At 43.5% G+C, this 22,827-nt stretch overlaps 1 protein-coding gene across 1 annotated transcript in view; it reads right to left on the reverse strand.

Moving 5' to 3' along the window:
- ENTHD1 (ENTH domain containing 1) overlaps nt 1–22,827 on the reverse strand; it is a 124,123-nt gene that overhangs the window by 72,862 nt on the left and 28,434 nt on the right. The window contains 2 exon segments of the mRNA XM_072656201.1: nt 7,929–8,047; nt 22,354–22,599. Coding sequence (XP_072512302.1) covers nt 7,929–8,047; nt 22,354–22,599 — 365 coding nt within the window.

The raw sequence follows: 22,827 nt of genomic DNA on the forward strand, positions 1-22,827 counted from the left end.
CCTCAAAGGACTTAGCATTTATTGGGGGAAGGGAGGAATGAAGCATGAAGGTGTTCACAAGTAATTATAAGCACCAGTTAAAATATGATATAACTTGAGGGTAAGACCTTTATCTCTCCCGGATGTATAGGGCTTCAGTTTTGTGGAACTTCTTCCTAATAAATACTCTCCATAGCTCAGTTGGCAGTCAAGTTGAGGATCTTTAATTTGGCTCCGTTCTAGGGTATCTGAATTGGCAAAATTCTGCCACCAGGTTATTGTCCCTGAGAGAATGGAACGTGAGGAGCTGGAACATGAGGAGCTGAGAATGTGACCCACTGCCTTCTCCCCCACCTCCTGCCCTCATACATTCATGCTGATGCTTTCTCAAACACCCTAGGTTCTTATTTTTCAGCCTCCTCAGATCCTATTACCTATTTCTCAACCCTACGTTGGCCATACAGAAGGATGGCACACTCTGAATTTCATCATAACTCACAAATATTTGACTTACACGATCAAAAATTCTCATATTCAGCCATCTGATCATTCCACGTCCTTCGTCCCCATCATCTTGGCCTCTAATATCCATGACGCTCAGTACCTTCCCACTGCTTTGGTTTTACTTTTCTCCCACAGTCCTCTACTTTACCAATTCCATGTTGAGCTCTACTCTGGAATCCCTTTCCCCTTTCTAGCACCAATCACCCCTTGCCAAAACCTAGTTCTGGGCAGGGTAAGATGTGCAATTGCTTTGCTGCAATGAAGACCCAGTTGAAGTTGGGTAATACCAGTTTGTAGTCAATCCAGCACAGCTATAACTTCCTGTAGCCCCAGGCAATCGGTTCCCTATCTTGCTTCTCCCAGAAGCTATTCCAAACCTTTTCTTCTCTCAAGCCTCCCACAGCTGGACCCCTCTGCTGAGGACCTCATCTCTTACTTCACTGAGATAATTAAAGTCATTCAACCTAAGCTCCCTTTTCTTTCCTTTCCATTTCAGAATGGCCTCATCTTCCTCTTCTGTAGTCTCTGCTAAGGAGGTAGCCCTTCTTCCATGCTCTTGTGCCACTCACTTCTCACGTTCACCAGCATAACACTTCTTTCATCAACCCCTTCTCTAACCTCCTGGCTTCCTTTTGATTGCTTTCAAGCATCCCACATCCTTAAAAACACTAGACCCTCCCCTCATCCTCCATTCTCCCTTTCTCAGCCAAACTTCCAGAAGAGGCTGTTTTTCCTCATTGCTTGCCCTTCCCCTCTTTACTCACTCCTGGGCCCTCTGCAGTCTGGCTTTTGATTTTGTTATTCCACTAAGCAGCTCTCTTCAACATCACTGATGATCTCTACTGGTCAGATCTCGGTCTTGTCTCCTCCATCTCTCTGCCACATTTGATACTGTTAATTATTCTTTCCTCATGGATACTGTCTTTTTTCTGGGTTCCATGGCACTGCTCTCTCCTGCTTCTCTCCCTACTTTCTCATTCTCCTTTTCTGATTCATCTTATATGTTATGTACCCTAACTGTGGGTGTGCCCCCATCATCTGCCCTCCTTGATATGTATTCCTTAAGTATAAATATAAGGAAATACATGCATGCATATACTATATGTATGTGTGTATTCAGCTCCAACATCTCCCCTGAGTTTCTTTCTCACATCACCAACTACCTACTGGACACTTCCAACTGAATGTCCTAGAGGCATGTCAAACACAACATATCCAAAATAGAACTCCTTATCTTTTCCCCAAAACTCACTTCTCTTCCAAAGCTCCCTATTTCTGCTAAAGGCAACATACCATCCTTCCAGTCTCCTGGGTTTATAACTTCAATATTATCCTCCCATCCTCCTTTTCCCTCATTCCACATCTCCTTTGTAGTTATCATTGTGTTCAATTGTTTTTCAGTCATGTCCAACTCTTGTGTGACCCCATAGGAGGTTTTGTTGGCAAAGATTCTGGAGTAGTTTGTCATTTCCTTCTCCTGTTCATTTTACAGATGAGGAAACTAAAGCAAAAAAGGTTAAATAACTTACCCAGGGTCACACAAGTAGTAAGTGTCTGAGGTCAGATTTGAACTCACAAAGATGAGCCTTCCTGACTCCAGGCCAAGCACTCTATCCACTGCTCCACCTCACTGCCCCACCGGTTCCTATATGTTACCACTTCTCCTCCATCACCCAATACATCTTGTACCTGGCCCCTTCTCTCCCATAATGCAGTTGCCACCTTAGCCCAGAACCTCATCATCTCTTGCCAAGACTGCTGCAAAGTCTCCCCAGCCTCAAAATCTCTCCCCTCTCCAATCCATCCTCCATACAGCTGCCAAAGTAACCTTTCCATAAGGGCAGGTCTGACCATGTCACTTCCCTACTCAATAAACTCTGGTAGCCCCCTATTACCTCTAGAATATTATATAAATGCCCCTTTTTAAAGCCCTTCACAATCTGAAATGGAGGGTGAGGAAGGTAGAGTCTATTCCAGGCATCTGGGATGGCTTGAGCAAAGACAGAGATAGTAGAGGCCAGGACAAAATTAAGAAATAGAACAGACTACTCTGATTGGAAAACAGAGTATGTGAAAAGGAACTGGATGAGATAAGATTGGACAGTTTGGAGCCAGATTGCAAAAGGCCTCAAATCCCCAGATCAGGAACTTCTACTTTCTCTTGGGCCATGAATAGAAGCATTACATGATTGGAGCAGTGTGTTAGAATATGATTTGGGCAGCCCATGAAAGACTTGGAGGGGTATAGACCAGATGCAAGAAGATGGGCTATACAGAAAGGTGAGCTGCAGCAGGAATCAAGAGGAGGAAAGACATGGTAGACATGACAGAACTCAAGAAGTGGTTAGAGAAGTGGGACTGGACGGAGAAGTCAAGGAGGAGTTGCCCAGGGGACAGGACACATAACTGTGCCGCTAGCAGAATCTGCTCCTCTTTCTCTTCTGTCCCGGAGCCAAGTTAGGTATTCAAACAGCCTAAATCATTCTCATGTCATCACGCGATGTGATCATGTCATCTTCAAACTGGATAAGTATGCTCTAATCTCAGCCATTAATGAAAATACTGAGCTGAATAGGGAAGGGACAGACTCCACTGCTACCACTAAAGACATTCTCAGACTGACACGGACCCATTGCCCAGTCATCTTAGAGTTTAGTCATTCTAACAGTTCTAAAACAGCCAACTGTAACATCATCTAGCCCACATATTTTCATCTTGTCCACAAGCATACAATGGGAAACTTGGTCAAATGACTTGCTAAAATTAAAATATGTCTATCTCATCCCTTTCTTCCAATTATCCAGTTAAAGAGTATGACTTGTTCTTCATGAATCCATAATGGCTTCTGGTGATCACCAAACCCCTTTCTAAGCACTTGCAAATCAGAATTTTAATAACATTCTAGAAATTTTCCTAGAATCAGGCTTACCAGTCTATGATATGGACAATTTACATTCTTCCCCTTCTATCTTGAGCTGCTAGTCTACCATTTAAGTTGAATAACATGTTTAGGGGATAATTATGCATCCTGGACCATCTCCAGCCATCCTGATGAATATCAGGCCACTGGACCCAGATGGCTCAGGAGAAGAAAGTGAGGTTGGGGACCTTGCACAACCATCCCTCACTCAGATCAAAGTCACCTGCAAGTCACATCATCATCTTGATAATGTCATGGTCCTCTTTGAGAACAAAGGGGAAACACAACAACAACAATAAAATCAAAGCAGCATAAAATAATCATCGTCCATAGGATCAAATTTACACTGTTACAGGGAACAAGATTCACTAAATATGGAGAACTCCATTTTTGGATTTATCTCCATCAAAGCATGTTTGTCAGTTCATGTTCACCTTTGTTCTGTGACCCCACCAGTTACTTTGAACTACGTTAACATTATAAAATGAACAGCATTCACCTCAATCAGAAGGTGAAGAAAGTATCTTGAGGTTCTAATTCTAATTACCTAAGTTCCTTAAATAGAAAGTTTTTCAGAAGTTAGAATAATGTAGAAGCCCTTTATGCTGTGAAGGAAAAATTAAAAGTGTCAAATGCACAATTTCACACTGTGGAAAATACATTTTTTTTGACCTGGACTTGTGATTTAACTCTCTTGAGGAACACCCAGTATGTTTTGGAACACTGCCTTATAAGTGAGGCAGGTCAACCATTTGTCTATAACTCAGAGAGGCACCTTAGACGTGGAAAGTCATTTGCCGAGGGTCATGTACTTCAACCAGATTTTGAACTCAGGTTTTTCCAATTTCAAGGCTAGCTCCTTATCTTGTAGTCCATCCTGGTCTCCAAATACCTAGAACTTGTTTGTGTCTCTGTTTATTCCACAGCTACTCACAAGCCCTTGTTTTTCTTTGAACCTCCCAATAACCACTGGAATTAACCACAAGATATCACGCCAGTGCAAAGGGCCATTTACTTATAATAGAATACAAGGTATAGAGTAGGAAATATAAATTTTCCAAACTATAACCTCCCAAACTTCCAGAGAATACAGGTAGCTAATACTTATTAGCCCAGCATTGGTCCAGAAGAACAGAAAAAAATATTTTCGTTAAGTCCCTTCTCTCCGTATTTGTATCCCCCCAGCTGGTCTATCAGTACATGGAAACAACCCAAAAGGTTGGGGGGGAGGGGAAGAGAGAAAGGATGTCAGCAATCTGCCCAGTGACCAAACCCAGAAAGGGGATAAGCATTTATAGAATGCCTGCTATGTATCGAGCACTGGGTTATTATATTCATATGTATACACACACATCTATATGTATATATTACATTATGTTATAACATGATATATATACTTATATATTACAAATATAATCTCATTTGCTGGAGCTTCAGGGTCTGAAAGACATTCATTCCACTCCAGCATCAGCTCTCTGAAGCACTGACCACAAACATCATGTCTCAGGACAGGAATCACAGCCAGAAGAATGCCTGTAGCCACTTCTTGCCAGCAAAAAAGGAAGAAAGCCTCCTTGGGGAGTTCCATGAGCTGTGGGGCAGCCTTGAGGCTCTGTACCCCATTTTCCCTCTTGCTACCCTATTACCTTGCTTGAACCTTCCAGGGTACCATCCCTTCCCCGTGATGTCACTCAGTTTCCAGCCAAGCCCTCTAAAAGTACCTCCATGCCATCAGAGTCGAGCCTGGGGAAGTTCCATAACTTGCTGAGCTTTGCACAGGCTTCTGGGGGATGTCATTCCCAAGGAGAATGTGTTACCCCTACAATAAGACAGCTGAGCCATATTTCCACCAGAAAGAGGACTGAGCACTGACACTGACAAGGTTTGAAATTTCAGAATCATCAATCTGCCTTCTGCACCAAGATGCTGATGTAAAGTTCATTGGAGCATAGCAGTGACCTAAGATTCTCTGGAGCTATGCTAGCAGAACACAAACTCTGGTAGCCTGGACCCTTCAAGAGCTCAGGCAGAGAACTCGCAGCCCCCAAGACTATCCACGGCTCTTTAGAATGTCACTAAGGGGGCCAGAGGCATCTTCCTTATACACATCCGAAATTTGCCCTTTGAAGCTTTTTCACGCTGCTCCCTATCTGCCAAAAACAACTTCAATCCTTCCTTGTGGTAACCTTTCTAATGCTCTAAGACCCTAAGCAATGGGGCCCCTAAATTTTCTCTTCTCCAAGCTAAACAACTTGGATTCTTCCAACTGACTTCATGTGGTCAAACCTCCAGGCCTTTCACCATCTCCATCACCCTTCTCTGGATGCTCTCTTGCACCTTGAGGTCCTTTCTCAAATGTGACAAAGAGAACTGAATACAGTCCCCCAGATTTGGCCTGTTCAGGGCAATGTACAGCAGGATTCTCAGCAACCTAGGCCTGGACTCTAGGCCTCTCTTAATACCACCAGAATATGAAGGCATTAGCTTTTGTGATTTCCAAATTACATGACAGATTCATATTAAGACTGAAGGCCACCAAAACCCCTAGATCTTCTTCAGATGTGGTAACAGAGATCATACCACCATTGTCTTTGGTATAGGCAAACACCAAAGGACATGTATATGGTTGATTTTTAACCTAAATGTAATCCTCGGGGTTTATCCCTATACAAATTCATACTACTGGATTCCCCTTGTCAGAGGAGCTTGTCTCCATCTCTTTTTGATCCAGCCAGGCTCTCACTTGTTAGTGCTCCCTCCTGGCTTTGTGTCAGCTTCAAATTTAATAAGCATGCTATCGACACTTCTATCCAAGTTGTTGATAAGATCACTAAAGATCATAAGGCCAAAGACAAATTCCTGGGGTACTCCACCTGGAGACCTCCTTCCAAAGCTGACAACAAGCCATCCAGCCAGTCCCAACCCACCTACCTGTACTATCACCTAGCCTGTATCTCTCCATGCCTTTCACAACAACAGCATGAAAGACTTTGTCATGAAAATCTATGTAAATTTCATCTGGAGTACTTCTCTCATCTGCTAGTCAAGTAACCCCAGTAACACAAAAAGGAAAGAGGGTTAGTTGGGTATGAGCAAGTCTTGAAGAATCCAGGGAGACTCTTTGATCACCATTTCTTCCTTCACCATCTGTCCCTTTAAAAAGGATATTAAGTGACTTACCCAGGATTCAGAAGGGATTCCAGAAGTTCTCTTGGAAATGAAGTCAAGTTCACTGGTCTAGAGTTAGCACATTCCACCCTCTTCCCTTATTTGAAAACAGGACCATTGCCATTTTGTGACCCCCTGTCTCTTCGCCACAATCTTTCAGAGTCCACAGACATGGGCTCAGCAATCACACCCACCAGTTTCTTTAGCACCCTGGGCTCTAGTTCAGCTGAGCCTAGGTAGCTTGGTCCTCTTTTAACATCTCCTTACTTACACTGGGTAATAACTCCCTATAAGCTATTTTGAGCCTGTCTTATTTAGTTCAAGGACCCCTCTTCTTGACAGAGAAAATAAGACAAATACAAGAGTTTCGAGGAGTGCCTTTGCTCTACTTCCACGATCTCTCTCTATCAAGAGGCTGCCCCAGTCCTCCCTTGATCCACTCGACCTGACCCCCTGCTTTTCCCTTCTAGAGATTAAAGCAAACAACTTTTTGGCTGGGGTTAGATTCCCCCACTGGAATCACTCCTTCTGGGCTCCAGGGCTACCTATCCTGTGTCTACATGACCAGAACCATCCTTCCCCTTTGAACTCATTCTCCATTACAAGTTCTTGCTTCCAGACCTTTTTAAAATCTAAATTGGTCAGTAGTTTCCTGCACATCTACAATGACCTCTTTAGACAACTCTGGATCCAGATGGCTCAGGAGAAGAAAGTGAGGTTGGTGACCTTGCACAGCACTCCCTCACTCAAATCAAAGTCAACTGCAAGTCATGTCATCATTCTGATGCCATGGTCCTCTTCAAGAACGAAGGACAAACACAAAAACCTTTTTTCTCAATAGAATTGTTTCTCTGTCTTCAGATTTCAAACTGCTTTGAAGAGTCATATTTTCTAGGGATTTCTGCATAGACATAGCAAATCAGAAGCCAATCTCCTTTGGAGATCAAAGGAAGAGACAACTAAAACTCCCTCTATAGTTAAATTACATAACATTCATTTCAGTTTCTGGGGGAAAATCAACCATTCCAAGCACCACTTTCTTTTTTGGAAAATGAAATTCCCAAAGGTGTTTTGCTTACATTTAGTTATTCAGCACTCCACTAGATTAATAGGTTAAAATAAATGAAGCTAATAGTGGAAAACTTCTAGACATTTACCAGCTGGACGACCCTGGGTAAGTCCCTTGGCCCCTCTGTATCTCACATGCAAAATGAAGGGGCTGTCCCCGATGGCCTCCAAGGTTCTTTCTACTCTAACCCTTTGATCCCAGATGAAGATGGAAAAGTATTTGTTTTCCAGTGGCTACAGTTTATTCTTCAGCAGGAAGCTCATTCTATGGGTTTGTCTCAAGACTTACTTCTGCTGATTTCCAAGCGTTTATTTTGAGTGGTAGCGTTTCCTGGGACACTGCACTTCTGCTCGGCATATGGATACAATAGCTCTGCTCTGGTCTCACTTCTGTCTTGGAGGTACTTTCTGTCAACGAAAGATACCTAATTATTTTGGTGAAAAGGAAGGATGAGTTAACACAAATGTTACATTTCTTAGTCAATCACATTGAAAAATGCTTCTGAAACCTCACTGGGACCACTGAAGCTATTACTACCTGCCAATGGCTAGTAATGAATATTAATGGTTTAATTCCTCTTGGTGATCATTGACGAGCTCAGGCAGATTCAAAAAGTCACCCCAGCCTTCTATTCTTACCCGTATTCTCACCAACACTTCTGTAACCTCAGAACTTGAAACATACCTCATCCTTGTAAAAGAACATAAGATATATGGAAATATAGAAACTAGGGTTTAAAATTATTCAAATGGATTTCTGGCCAATAAGGGATAACATTAGTCCTTCCCCATAATTATATCTATTTGTATTTAAAAGAAACTTTATTATAATATTATGAGTTCTGTATACCATAAAGGAAAAAAACAGGAATTTTTAGATCATTTGATAAGAAAACCACAACTAGCAAGATACTCCAAAGAAGAAATGGAGTACAAGATATCATCAAGAAATTACATGGAGAAAAAAAAGAAGAGAAATTCTATAACAGGAAGCGAGGATGGGCTGGTGATGTGATGAGGACATGGAATAACAGCACAGCCAGAGTTCTTCATTGGTACTCACCAGATTTCAGAAGGAAGTGAAGACAGCCTCCACACATAGCATGGATCCTCAGAGATAAATTTATAGGGGCACCCAGGCAGAAGTAGCATGGGATCATAGGAAAATAGATATCACATCAGCCATTAGATGCTACTGAGTCCCTCAATGGACTCACTGGTCTCTCAATACCCTCATTTTCCAGATGAGGAAATGGAGAGCCAGAGAAATGCAGTGATTTCCACAGTACCATCCACTTAGGAAGGGTTATCCTGACTCCTCGTCCAGAACTCCATCCATCTCACCACACTAGGGGCACAAATATGGATGGGTTGTGATCTACGGTATTGAAGGAAACTTCCAAATCAATGAGACCTCACATCTTTGTGATCATCTGAGAAAAGAAAAAAATAAATAAAATACATTCCTTCTGGGAAAAAAATCTCTGATGGGAAACGAATAAAATATGCAGATGAAATTCTTTTGGAATTCTTTTAGAGACAGAAGATCTCTAAGTTCTTAGCAAGCACATCATCTTTTCTATAATGTCATTGTCAATTGTATATTCTGTGCCTGAACTTTATGGGGTGCACCGGGGGAAGTGAAGAAAGTGTCAAACTTGGTCCTTATCCTCAAAGCATTACAGTCTGGACACAGAGACAAAATTATCTCAAATCAACAATTAGAGAAGAACTAGGGGCAAAACTCCATGGTGATAAAGGAGAGCAGAAAAAGACAACACCCTCTGAAAAGGCTGCTGGGGAAGATAGGATTTTTGCAGGTCCCTGAGACAGCCTTAAAACGTGGAGAAAGTTAAGGCAAGGAAAAAGACTCTCAGGCAGAAAAGGAGAGGAGTGTGGGCAGGAGGATTTACAGAACAGACACAGTGGAAGAGAATTGTGGGAAGATGGCAAATTCAGAAGTCATTGAAAGTTGGAATAAGCAATTGTCCAGCCTAAGACAATTTGGGAGAGTGTTAGGAAAGCTCGGATCTGGAGGGTGGGGTGGGACAGGGTGAGGGGTGCACACCTCCAGGCAGATGCCACAGAGCCCACAAACAACAAGGCTCGGGGTGGCTATGGGGGCAGCCTGGAGAAGTTCATCAGTATAGTACATAAATTTCATGAAGGCATGTTTGTCTGGGTTCTGGATAATGGACAGTGCTCTCGTGCCTTCCCTGTCTCCAATGGAGTGAAGCAGGGCTGTATGCTTGTTCCCATGCTTTTTAGCATGATGTTTTCATCCATATTGTCAAATGCTTTCAAGGAGGATGAACAAGGCATCAAGGTCAGCTACCCTACTGATGGCAAGTTCTTCAACATGAAAAGGTTACAAGCCAAGACCAAAGTGGAGGGAGTGTTGGTGCATGATTTTCTGTTTGCAGATGATGGTGCATTCAGTGCATCCTCTGAAGCTGAGATGCAACAAAGTATGGATCAATTCTCTGCTGCCTGTGCTCATTTTGGCCTAATAATTAACCCCAAGAAAACACAGGTGCCCCACCAGCCACCACCACACCATCCATACGTGGAACCATCAGTTACAAGAAATGGAGAAGTTTTGAATGCTGTGGATAAGTTCACTTACCTTGGCAGTGTACTTTCCAGGGATATACACACTGACAATAAGGTTGATGCACTCGTTGCCAGAGCTAGCTCCGTGTTTGGAAGGCTCCAAAGAAAAGTTTGGGAGAGAAGAGGTAATAGACTGACTACCAGACTGAAGGTCTACAGAGCCATTGTGCTGACCTCATTGTTGTATGCCTGTGAAACATGGACAGTCTACCAGTGCCATACCAGGAAACTCAATTGCTTCCATTTGAACTGTCTTAGGAAAATTCTGAGGATCACCTGGCAGGATAAGGTACCAGACACTGAAGTCCTTGCTTGAGCTGAACTGCCAAGTATTCAAACTATGCTTCAGAGAGTGCAACTCCAACAGGCTGGCCATGTTGTTCAAATGCAAAATATATGCTTGCCAAAAAGAATATTTTATGGAGAACTGGCATGGGGCAGGTGATCACATGGTAGTCAGAAGAAGTGATACAAGGACACTCTCAAGGTCTCTCTCAAGAACTTTGGATTTGTCTGTGCAGCTTGGGAGACACTGGCACAGGACCGCATGCCCACATCAGAAAGGGTGCTGTGCTCTAAAGCAAAGCAGAATTGAGACAGCACAAAGTAAACATAGGATGCACAAATTTGGAGTAATCACCCCAAATATTAACATGGACTATCTGTGCTCAACCTGTGGTAGGGCATTCCGAGCTCATATTGGTCTGATCAGCCCCAGTCAGACACACTGACACTTCACTTTATCATGGTGATGTCATTTTGGTCCTCTTCAAGAATGGACAACAACCATTTAACCCCACAGACCTGTGGTGGTTGAACAGCCAAGCAGGAGGGCTTAGAGGGGGCCCTCCAGTGCATTCTGTGGCCATGGGAGAGAGGCAGTGAGCACACACTTTGAGTGCAATCACAGAGGGCTGGGGCCCTGCTGCTTGTGGTCACTGGCAGAAGAGCGGGGTCTCTGGTTTTGCTTCCAGGACAGAGGGACCTGCTGATGCAGCCTTGGGTTGGCAGAGGAGCTAGAGGCCCCAGTCAAGGCTCTAGTTTGGAGAAGAGGACCTGAGGTCATTCATAGACCAAGGAGTGAATTGGAGGAGGAATGACCGCATCTGGCCTTGCTTTATAGCCCACCGGAAGAACCAAGAGGTCAAAAGCCAGACAAAGCTCAGAAAACAAGACCCTGCAGTCTGAGACATTATCCCCACACCCCAGGAGCAGAGGCTGACCCTCATATAAAGTTAACAGCCAAGAAAGAGGCCATTAAAAATGAGCGAACAACAGAGAAATAAAACAACCACAGATAGCTACCATGGTGATAGAGAAGGTCAGGGTTCAAATTCAGTAGCAGACAAAACAGCTTCCCGTAAAACTTCAAAGAAAAATGTGAAATGGCCATAAGTCCAAAAAGTGTTCATGGAAGAGCTTAAAAGGGACTTTAAAACTCAGATACCAGAGGTTGAGGGAAAATTTGGAAAAGAAATGAGTAATGCAAGAAAAAAACAAGAAAATTATGAAAAGAGAGTCAACCAATTGGACAAAGTGATCCAAAAACTTACTGAAGAAAATAACTCCTTAAAACTTAGAAGTGGGCTAGGGGAAACTAATGACTTCATCAGACATCAAGAAATAATCAAACAAAATCAAAAGAATGAAAAAATAGAAAAGAATGGGAAACATCTTATTAGAAAAACAACTGACCTGGAAAATAGAATGAGAAGAGATAATATAAGAATTGTCAGACTACCTGAAAGTTATGACCAAAAGAAGAGTCTAGACATTATGGTTCAAGAAATTATTAAGGAAAATTGTCCTGAAGTTCTGGAACTAGAATGCAAAATAGAAATTGAAAAAAATTCATGATCATCACCTGAAAGAAATCCCAAAATGAAAACTCAAAAGAACATTATAGGTAAGATTCAAAGCTCCCAGGTCAAGAAGAAAATACTACAAGTAACTAGAAAGAAACAAAAAGAAAAAATGGACATTTAATGAAGTAAAAGACTTTCAGATATTCTTGAGGAAAAGGTTAGAACTAAACAGAAAATCTGACTTACAAGAATTAGGAGAAACATAAGAAAATATAAGAAAGACCAACTATAAGGGATTCAATAAAGTTAAACTGTTCACTTCTTCTAAGAGAAAATGATATTTGTAACTCTTAAGAGTGTTATTACTAGGGTAGTTTGAAAGAGTATACATGACTAGATGGCTTGGGATTGAGTTGATTATGACCCTAAAAAATACAATCGGGAAGGGAGATCAGGCACGAATAGAAGAAGAGTGCAGGGGAGGATGGGTTAAAAGGCAGGTAATAATGGGAATCTTATTCTCATAAGCACTGGGTTAAAGAAAGAATAACATATACATTTAGTAGGGTATAAAAGTTTCCTTAACTTATAGAGATATAGGAGGGCAGAGAGATAGGAGAAGGGAGGGACTTTTAGAAGGGTATGCAGATTAGGGAAGAAGTGGTTAGAAGTAAATTAGATTTCTGAGGAGGGATAGGGTAAAAAATTATTTGCCTTCTCTAGTGCATGGTTGGAAGAGAGGGAGGGAAACAGTTTGGAACTCAAATGTAACCAAAAAAAATTAAAAAGAAAAAAAAGAATAGATAAGATCACTGGAGGGCAGCCAACCTCCCTGAAGGAAGGAAAACACACAATGTGCTAGGAAGAATGAAGAGACCTAGAGAAAATTTATCCTTTAGATTAACAAAATGTGTCAATAAATATGGATTTTACATAAAAAAATAAGTAAGGCAAGAGTGAATTTCCCATAGACTTGGAGATTTGAAAATTAGCAATACTGAACATGAAGCTGATGATTTGAGGTCTGGTCTGCTTGATCTACTTACAATTGATTTCAGCAGTGACTATGTCTTATTATTCCTTGTCTTACGTACATATAAAACACACTGGGCATTCAAAAATATGAAATGATTTTAAAATCATGGGAATTTATTATATTTTTGTGGAATCTCAGGTCTGGAATACATCAATGAAGGGCATCTTTAAACTGCCTGGAAAAGCCAGGAAGGGACCAAGAATAGGAAGCAGACATCCGTAGAATAAAAAGCACTAAAACACAGCCACCAGTAACGATAACTGACATCGCTCTAAAGTTTGTAAAGCACCGTACCTGTGTACGGACCTTACCACCCTGGGAAGCAGTTACTCTTATTATATCAGCATTTTCAGGTGAGGAAACTGAGGCTCAGAGAGGTTATCAGAGATTTAGAGTGGGCAGGAACTTGGCATCATCTAGTTCAATCCCCTCCTTTTTTTATGGATGAGAAAGTGGAACTCAGAGAGGTTGGTGACTTCTCCATAGTCACACAGCTAGTGAGAATCTGTGACAGGATCTGAAGCCAGGCTTTTTCATGGCTAGAGCTAGGAATGAACATGAACAGTAATCCGGATTTTTTGTCCGGTGATGCAACACTGGAAATGTGCAGAGTCTAATGACACTATTAGACTGAGGTACACCGACAAGAAGAATCGACAGCTGGCTCTTTCAGGAAACAGCGTTTTCTTGCTATGGTAAACTGTTTTTTATCAGTTTGGGCTGTGAACCTCAAAGGAAGAGGGAAGACATGCTGCAGGCAATGATGCTAATGATTCATCCGAAGATAAGTGCTTACATATTAGGGTGCTAGTTGCTATATAAAAACATTTCTAGTGAGATTTAAATTTCTGTGAGGTTGTATTGCTAAGATAATAACACTGCAATACCAGAGAACAAAATTCAGAACGTTGTGACATTTTGTCAGATGGGACAGGAAAGTGACATCCTGACTTAGGTTCCTTCAGGATGCCAGGCTCTATTTTGGAAACGAAGACGTGTCCCACTGCTCTTTGGTCCTGGACAAAGTCCCAAAGTGTTCCCTTTATGATTTAGCATCTGAACACTGTTACTGCGGGTTGACAGGCTTTCGTGCCAGTCCAATTACAGAAAAGACTCAGTGCCCGCTCAGCCGGCTAAGGTCTAAAGAGGATGGATAAAATCAGTAATAAAACTGGGGCAGGGGGCACTAAGTTTTTCAGATGATGAATAGTTTGTCTTTTTTTCCACATAATCATAAGCTTGCAAAGGATGTCGAGGCTAGAGTTATTATCCTCAGACCACACGATGCCAAACCTGAGCATTCTGCACTAATTATCATTTGTCAGTTTAAAAAAAACACATAGGAAAGCATTCCAAAACCTGCATTTCTTTCTCTTCTGCCCTACTTTGACTATATTCCTCTAGGAAGTTCTTCCAGAGAAAGAACAGCAAATGAGTGTCTTAAATATCCAATTTTGAAAAGAAATTTGAAAGAGTTAATTCAGTCTGGTAGACAAGCATGAGTCAGGTGTTCAGTGGTGTAGGTAGGGCTGGGATGGAAGAAATAATGAAAACAGAAGGGGAAAACAGGAACAATCAATCCATATGTTTTTGAAAAGAATAAAAGAAATGGTATTTGAAATGGAAAAAAGGGTAGAGAAATGATACAATTAGAGGAGAAGAACACGTTCAAAGGGTCACTGCTTAGATTAAAGGTCACCTAGTTGAACCCCTTCACTTTATAGATGAGGAAGAAAACGTGCCTGAAGTCACATGGTTTGTAAGTGCTGAGCCAGGATTTGAATCTAGGGCCTGTGACTAGATCCAATGCTTTCGCCTCTGCCAAATAGAGGATTTTATACTGGCAGTAACTGGGAGTCATAGATTTTGTGGAATGGGGGTAGGGGGTGACATGGTTAGGAAGATCAGTTTATAGCTAAGTGGAGGAAGGATGAGAGTGTCCAGAGACTTGAGGCATAGAGACCAATGAACAATGCCCAAGGGTGGGGGCAGAGGCCAATGAGAGAAGGGGGCACAGACAGATTTTGTGAATGGAAACATCAAGACCAGGCAGTTTATTTGATAAAGGAGATGAAGATGACCCCCAGTCATGAGCCTGAGCGATTGTGAGGAGGGGGGATACTCTCAACAGTAATCAGGAAGTTAGGAGGAGAGGACGGTTGGGAAGGAAAAAGAATTAAGTTCCATTTGGGACACACTGAGCGTAAGATCTCTACAGGATGTGCAGGCAGCCCAAGATGTCCAATTGATCAGATGGTTTGGAGGACCTGGATTCAGATCTTGGCTACTACATACACCCATGTGAGTCAGGGCAAGTATTTCTCTGGGCTTTTGTTTCTTCATATGTTAAATAAGAAGGCTAGACTAGATGATCTCTAAGTCCCTTTCAAGCTTTAGATCCATCATCCTACATTGCAATCCCTGTCCTCCAAAACCTTCCAGTCTGATGTGGGGCTGGGGAGTAAGACAAGAATATAGATTAGCAGAACAAAAATGCAGCAGGGGGACAGGACAGTTCTAAACAAAGTGGCAGGAGACATCAAGAAGGGCTGCTTATGATTTGGGGAATCAGAGAAGAAAAGGACACTAATCTGGGCCTTAAGAGAAGGGAAGGGAAAGATTTCTAAAAGGAGAACTTGGAAGGAGGCTGTCCAGGCATCGGGGAAGACAGCAGGTGCAGACACAACAAAGTTTAGATAGGCAGAAGACTGGGGACCAATACGCATTCTAGTTTTGCTGAAATAAAGAGTATAATGGGAGAGCTAGTGCCTGACAAGGCTGAGTGCACTGAAGTCAGACTCTGGAGGGCCTTGAATGCCAGGATAAGGAGTTTGTGTTCTCTGAGCAGAGGACAATGTAATCCAAACATTCCAGCAATGGCTCCCATGGGTCCTCAGCTTTCTTGACACTGCACTGCAGGCTCCACATTCCTCCTTGACAGTCTGTCTTCCATCTGATTCATGACACTCTTCTCTCCTATTCCCCTCCCACCTCTCTGTCTCTCATTAGCTTCTCTTCCTTTTCCTGCCTTGTGTGTAGACTTTTCCCAAGGCCTTATTTCTGATGGCCTCATCTCCATTTTACAGATGAGGAAACTGAGGCAAATAGAAATGCAGTGACTTGCCCAGGGTCACATAGGTAGTAAGTATCTAGTGTCAGATTTGAACTTAGGCCTTCCTGACCTTGAACTAGATTAGGAAATGTGAGGGCTGACTCCAGGCTCCAGACTTCTAGGACAGGCTTGGTCCTTCCTTCCTTGTCCCATGTTAGATAAATGTCAAAGTCCTATTGAATCTCTTCCGTATGGCTCCCATCTTTCTCCTGCCTCTGACTCTGCTCTAGGGAAGGCTTCAGTTATGTCCTTCTGGGCCTACTGAGGATTCTCCCGTCCTGCTGTTTCCAGGCCTTTCCCCCTCAAATCCCTCCCAAAACACCCTTCCAAAGGCCCAGATCTGCCTGCAGGCCACAGCCTTGCTCAAAACCCTGCAATGGCTCTTCCAAGGTCTCTGCAACAGTATGCACCTGAGCCTAGGGGGTCTAGACCCTTCCCAGGCCTCCCCCTCACACGCTCTGCACTCCTTACCATCCCCTAATTCCATCCTTTCTTTTCCCACTTCCATACAAACCTGTGGGATATCAAATGAAAATGGGTAGATCTCCCGTAGAACAGGGAACCCCATACTTTTGGCTCAGTGTTAGGTACCATTTAAAACATACAAACATTCCCATATAGAGCTCTTCTGTTTCACTATTTACATTATAGGCTTCTCAAAGGCCAGGGATCCCCTGCTCTGCTTCATTTATTTACCTCATGTCCCCACTCATTGTAGACTATATTAACAATATAGTTTCTTTGACTAAGTCAAAGAAATACTTTAATATTAAAGGAGATTTCTAAAGCAGGATTAGTTTGTGGTGATATTAAGTATTAGCATTTTGTGGAATTATTCATTTATGAGTAAATCTCCTTAGTTTTGCTGAGATTCTGATAATACGTAAGAATAGATAGAACCAGGAGGCAAGCTTCTGAGGGTATGCTTTCAGTCTAGACGCTTGCCTGGTTTCTTTCATTCAGGATACAAAGGCCCATCCATTTACTTCACACTAATACACACGGCACAACAGCTAGAGAAGCTAGGCAGCTGGGTTCCAGCCTTGTCTCTGACCCCTCCTAACCGTGTGACTCCAGGAAACTCACTGAATCTCTCTGTGCTCTGGGCAACTCTTCAAGAGCAGAAGTTACAGAGCAAGTGCCAGCCTCTACTGGTGGAGGCAGCTCTCTCATGGGAGGCCTGTACAATGAAATCACACCAAGTCTATCTGCCCTGGGCCTCACTTACCTAGATCACACACCTTGGACAGTCAGTGAATATTTATTAAGTGCTCACTACGTGCTAGGTGCCCGGCTAAGTGCTTAAGATGCACAAAAAGGCAAAAGACTGCCCCTGTCCTCAAGGAGCTCACGATGCAATTGTTCTTCAGTCCCCAGGTTACACTTTGTTCCTTACGTTCAGTATGTGACCGTGGCTTGAGCTGGAGGAGCTAGGGCAAACTGATATCAAGACATGTTCTAAGGCCCCTCTAAGCATTGACATCCTCTGTTCTCAGGCCCCTCCCAGCTCTGACATCCCCTGTTCTCAGGCCCCTCCCAGCCCTGACATGCCCTGTTCTCAGGCACCTCCCAGCCCTGACATCCCCTGTTCTCAGGCCCCTCCCAGCTCTGACATGCCCTGTTCTCAGGCCCCTCCCAGCCCTGACATCCCCTGTTCTCAGGCCCCCCCCAGCCCTGACATGCCCTGTTCTCAGTCACCTCCCAGCCCTGACATCCCCTGTTCTCAGGCCCCCCCCAGCCCTGACATGCCCTGTTCTCAGGCACCTCCCAGCCCTGACATCCCCTGTTCTCAGGCCCCTCCCAGCTCTGACATGCCCTGTTCTCAGGCACCTCCCAGCCCTGACATCACCTGTTCTCAGGCCCCTCCCAGCTCTGACATGCCCTGTTCTTAGGCCCCTCCCAGCCCTGACATCCTCTGTTCTCAGGCCTCTCCCAGCCCTGACCTTCCCTCGTTCAGTTCAAGGTCAGGAAGACCTGAACTCAAATCTGACTCCAGACATTTACTATCTGTGTGACCCTGGGCAAGTCACTTAATTTCTGTTTGCCTCAGTTTCCTCTCTGTAAAACGGAGATAAGAAAAGCATGAAGCTTCCAGAGTTGTTGGGAGGATCAGGTGAGGCATCACATATGAGGAGCTCTAGACACGCTCTCTGCCATGGGCTTGTCAGCTCCTCACAAGTCTGCGTGTTCTTTGTACCCATCTAACAGAACAAGATGGGGCAGGTGCTCGACAAGGATGCTTCAGACGCCATCAATTCTACTCTTTTAAAATTTGTCTTTGCCATGAAGTGTGAGGAAACTGTCTCTTCTTCCTTTCTCTGAGCACACAGAGGCTGTCCTGGGCCGGTCACTTCACTCCACCAACACGTCTCAAGCAACTCTCTATGACTGTACATGACACCAGTGCGCCTGACCTTGGAGCAATCAAAGATTTTAAAAATCATCTTGAGACCACAAATGTGGTACCTGTGGATGCTGCTTCTTTGGCAGTTTGTGGATTAAGCAAAGTACAAGTATCAGCCATGTCGAATTTCTCCCAACACTGAGCCCAAGCTTAAGCCTCACTCCCAGTCACCTCACCACTCTGACCCTCAGTTTCCTCATCTTTAAAAGGAGATGGGGATTAGGTAAAACCCACCTCGAAGGAGGGTTGTGAGGACAACAATTTGTCAACCTTAAGCTATAGAAATGTTAACTTGAAAAAAGTAAGAAAACAAAGTTTAAAAGCAGGCCAGCTGGCCGTGGACAGGACGAGGTCAGTAGGTTTGCACTGCTTGGGTTTCCTTTTGTTTTGCCAATCACATTGCAGATTTCCCTGGCGTGCACTTCCGCTCCCGTCTTCAGCCTCCTCAGCATCCTATTTACCAAGCGCATCGTCCTCTCAGCACCGGAACAGCAGCACTCCCAGGCCTGTGAGGAAGCTCCCCATGGGAAGGTTTTCTTTCCCATTCTTCACTCTGAATGCAGGCGCCATTATCTCCCCTCCCTTGGCTCTATTCTGCTGTCACTTTATTTTCCCCCATTCTTCCTACCAGGCTCATTTTTCTTCCTCCCACATGGTGCACACCGAGCCTAGGAAGATGGGCTCTTAAAAGCCAGATAGGTTAAAATCTGTGATAGGGAAAACAATGTTTTTCAGGGGCTTCCACAGTGTTCTTTTTAAGTATTCTAAAATTTCAGTTTCCATTTCTGTAAAACATGACAGAGTAGAGATGTTAATTGCCTATATAAGTAGGAGACATGAATTCCGCTGCTATGATACTAGTGGTGGTGAAGCCTGGGATCCATCATGCAGGCTCAAATCTTGCTTCGATTCCTCACAGCCAGGGCATGACAACGACCAGTTCCAATCAACACTGATCTCCCATGGCTTTTTGGGCCCTTGTCCTCCCACCCTCTCTTAGGATTGATTTAGAGCCAGCAGGGGCAGTGCAGGCCAGCAAGGCCAGGCTTTTCATTAGACTATCACAGCTGTTCACCACCTCACCTTCTCTGGAGCTGTCCGAGGTCATGCCCATAGTACCCACTACAAATTCATAGCATCCAACCTCAGGAGAAATGGTGTCCTGCTATGGATACCTACAGAGTGGGCCTCTGAGCCAGGAAGACCTGAGTTCAAGCCCTGCCTTTGACACAGCCTGGTTGTGTGACCCCGATCAGAGCCCCCAGACAACTCTAAGGCTGCAAGAAGCAGAGGAGATGTTCATCTGCATTGGATAGAGGGAATTTTCTCACAGGGAGCTGCCCATACTGATGGCATGATGTGGCTGGTCCAAAAAGTCTTTCTTCCTGAAAGTCTTTCTTCCCTACCACATCCTTTGAAAACTTTAGTAAACTCTTTTGCTTCCCTTTAGCCTAAGCCCCTCTCCCAAGCCACCATCCTTGACTCTCGCTCCCCTCCTTCCCTCTTTCAGCCCTTCCCTCCCCCCCATCCCTGGCCTCTTCCCCATCATACCTGCCACGGTGGTTGTTGCTTTCTCCCAGTCCTTCTCCCATCTGCCTGGTTGGGCCTTTTCAGTCTCCAGTGCATCCTAAGCTCAGGTACCTCCAACTTTGGTTCTCAGCTCTCTTCTCTTATTCTTGTAGACTCAGTGACCAGCCTCACACAGATAACTTTTGAAACTATCCATCCAGCCCTAATAATCTCTCTGTCCAATCCCAGTCCAGTCTAGTGTCTGGATGACTCCACCCAAGCATCTCACCAATGTTTCAAACTGGGCATATCCTAAGCAGCGCCACCTCTACCATCCACATCTGTCAGCATCATCATTATCCTAGCCAGTCAGGTGTATAACCTCAGTCATGCTAGACTCTTCCCTCTACCTCGGGCCCCCATCCATCATGCTGTCAGCAGCCTCCCTCCTCTTTACCCCCATTGCATCACCCCAACTCAGGCTTCATTCTCTCTCCCCTGGACTACTCTTAGGAGCCTCCTAATTCATCTCCCTTTTTTATCCATCATCCACAAAGCTGCCAAAACAAACTTCCTAAATAAAATACAAATTCCTTGGCATATCATTTAAAGCCCCCCATAATCTGATTTCCTCTTAATTTTGCAAATAAAAGAGCAGTTCCTTCACATCAGATCAGTCAAACTTGCCTCCAGTTTTGATCCAGATACCCAAACTCAAGAAGCCATTGCTTATGCCTTTGGTTATTCCCACAGGCTACACTGCCAGGCTCTGCACCCCTTGGATATCTCCCATGCACTCCCTCCTCACATCACTTCTCCAAAGATGCTTTTCTTCCTTCAAGGATCCCTCCATGAAGGATTCTCAGACCTTCCCCTGCTTCCAGGACTGATGGGTCTGGATTCAAATCATAGCCCTGATATTCCACTTCTATGACTCCAGAGAAGTCACTTAACCTCCTTGTCCTTTTCTTTTTCACTCCTTTATGAAATGGGGATCTCTGAGATGGACTCTGAGGTACCTTCCAGCACCTCATAGGATAATTCTATGAATCCTTGTATCCCTAACTAGAAATGGGGCAGTGACTTTTCCTAGGAACATACCCCAAATAGCATTTTTGAGCCTTTGTTTCTCATCCCCCCACTTTCCCAGTATTTAAGCTAATGAATCAGTCTGTCTCCACCCCGTCAAGAGGATGCTTCTTTGCCTCATCAGATATCCAGCACTACACATACAACAACATCAAACAGAAATCCCACATTCCTGCACCAATACTTGTAGAGCTGGCCTCATTTAACAGAATAATGCATTCCAACAAAGTCAGCATTTAAGTGAATACTATTTTCTTACTAGATTCCATTAATTGTGAACTATTCAAACACTGATTGCTTTAAATAAACTAATACATGGAATTATCTGTCTGAAAATTTCATGAAGCAGATCATGAATTCATTTTATTGAGTTTATCAAGCACATCATTTGTCAGATGGCAACACGTGTTGCCAAAGTATGATATTGCAACCTAGCTCCATTAGACACTGTGAATATCCAGGAAAAAAATCACACTCAAACTCCAGAGAATTTACTTTTATTCTCCTTTTATACAAAACCAGCTCATCTGGGAATGACTGACTTAGCTGACAAAACAACAGCTGAAATCATAAAGAGGGTGGATGCCAACATGCACCCACTTCTGTCATGGAATGGATAGCCAAAGGATGCTTAATGGTTATCTAGTTCAAAGACTTCATCTTTCAGATGAGGAATCTGAGACCTAGAGATTCTCAGTCTTTTGCACAATGTCATGTCAGCATTAAATAACTGAGCCAAAATTTGAACTCAGGCTCTCTAGACTCCAACACTAGGATTCTTCCCACCACCCCACTGTGCCCAGCTACATCACGCTCCTTTCATACTAGATATCAGCATGCATTCCTTTTCCAGGCATGAGTCCACTTCAAAACTGCCATGACGCCAATTTGTTTCATTATGGATTCATTTGGTAGCTTCTAACCTTAAAAAAATTGTGCTTGAAGCATATATTTGTATTCAAGAGTAGTTCAACAAAACAACAGATATGAGTAGTAAATCAATCGTTTTCCTGCCCTTTACACCTGAACCCAACATTTTGATATTTATACATAATATATATATAGATATGTGTGTATATATTTATTCATTAAACATGGGGCCCCCTGTCCCCCCAGTACAGGGTGACAACTTTTCCAGATACGCACTTGTGAGGTGAAGCCTTGACACCTTGGGAAGCTTGCGTTTGTTCTCTGAAGCAGAGGCATCTGACACCAGGGCAGGACCTGCTGAGTGAGTCGGTGAGTGGCCAGCGCCAGGCAATCTTTTTGGAAACGTCATTGAATAGGATGTTCGTCTTCTCGTCCGACACGCCACCTCCCGCTCTTTATGCAGCAGCTGTTCATCCATCAGCAGAGCGATGATTTGCTTAGATTTTTCCCGGACATAGTAACCTGATAAACATAGTAGATTGCTTAGAGAAGGAAAGAGTCAATGATTTTATAATAGTTTTTATTTTAGAGATAAGAAAACCAAGACTATAATTACTTAAATGATCACAGTCACCAGCAACCAGAGTAAACACAAAGTAATACAAACCTCTCTACTGTTTATACCCATCTGCTCTATCAAAGAGGAAAACGTAATGTGTGTACTCTCAACCTGAAGGGATTTGCATTATT

Source organism: Notamacropus eugenii, chromosome 3 (genome assembly GCF_028372415.1).
Source record: "Notamacropus eugenii isolate mMacEug1 chromosome 3, mMacEug1.pri_v2, whole genome shotgun sequence".
NCBI classification, from domain to species: domain Eukaryota; kingdom Metazoa; phylum Chordata; class Mammalia; order Diprotodontia; family Macropodidae; genus Notamacropus; species Notamacropus eugenii.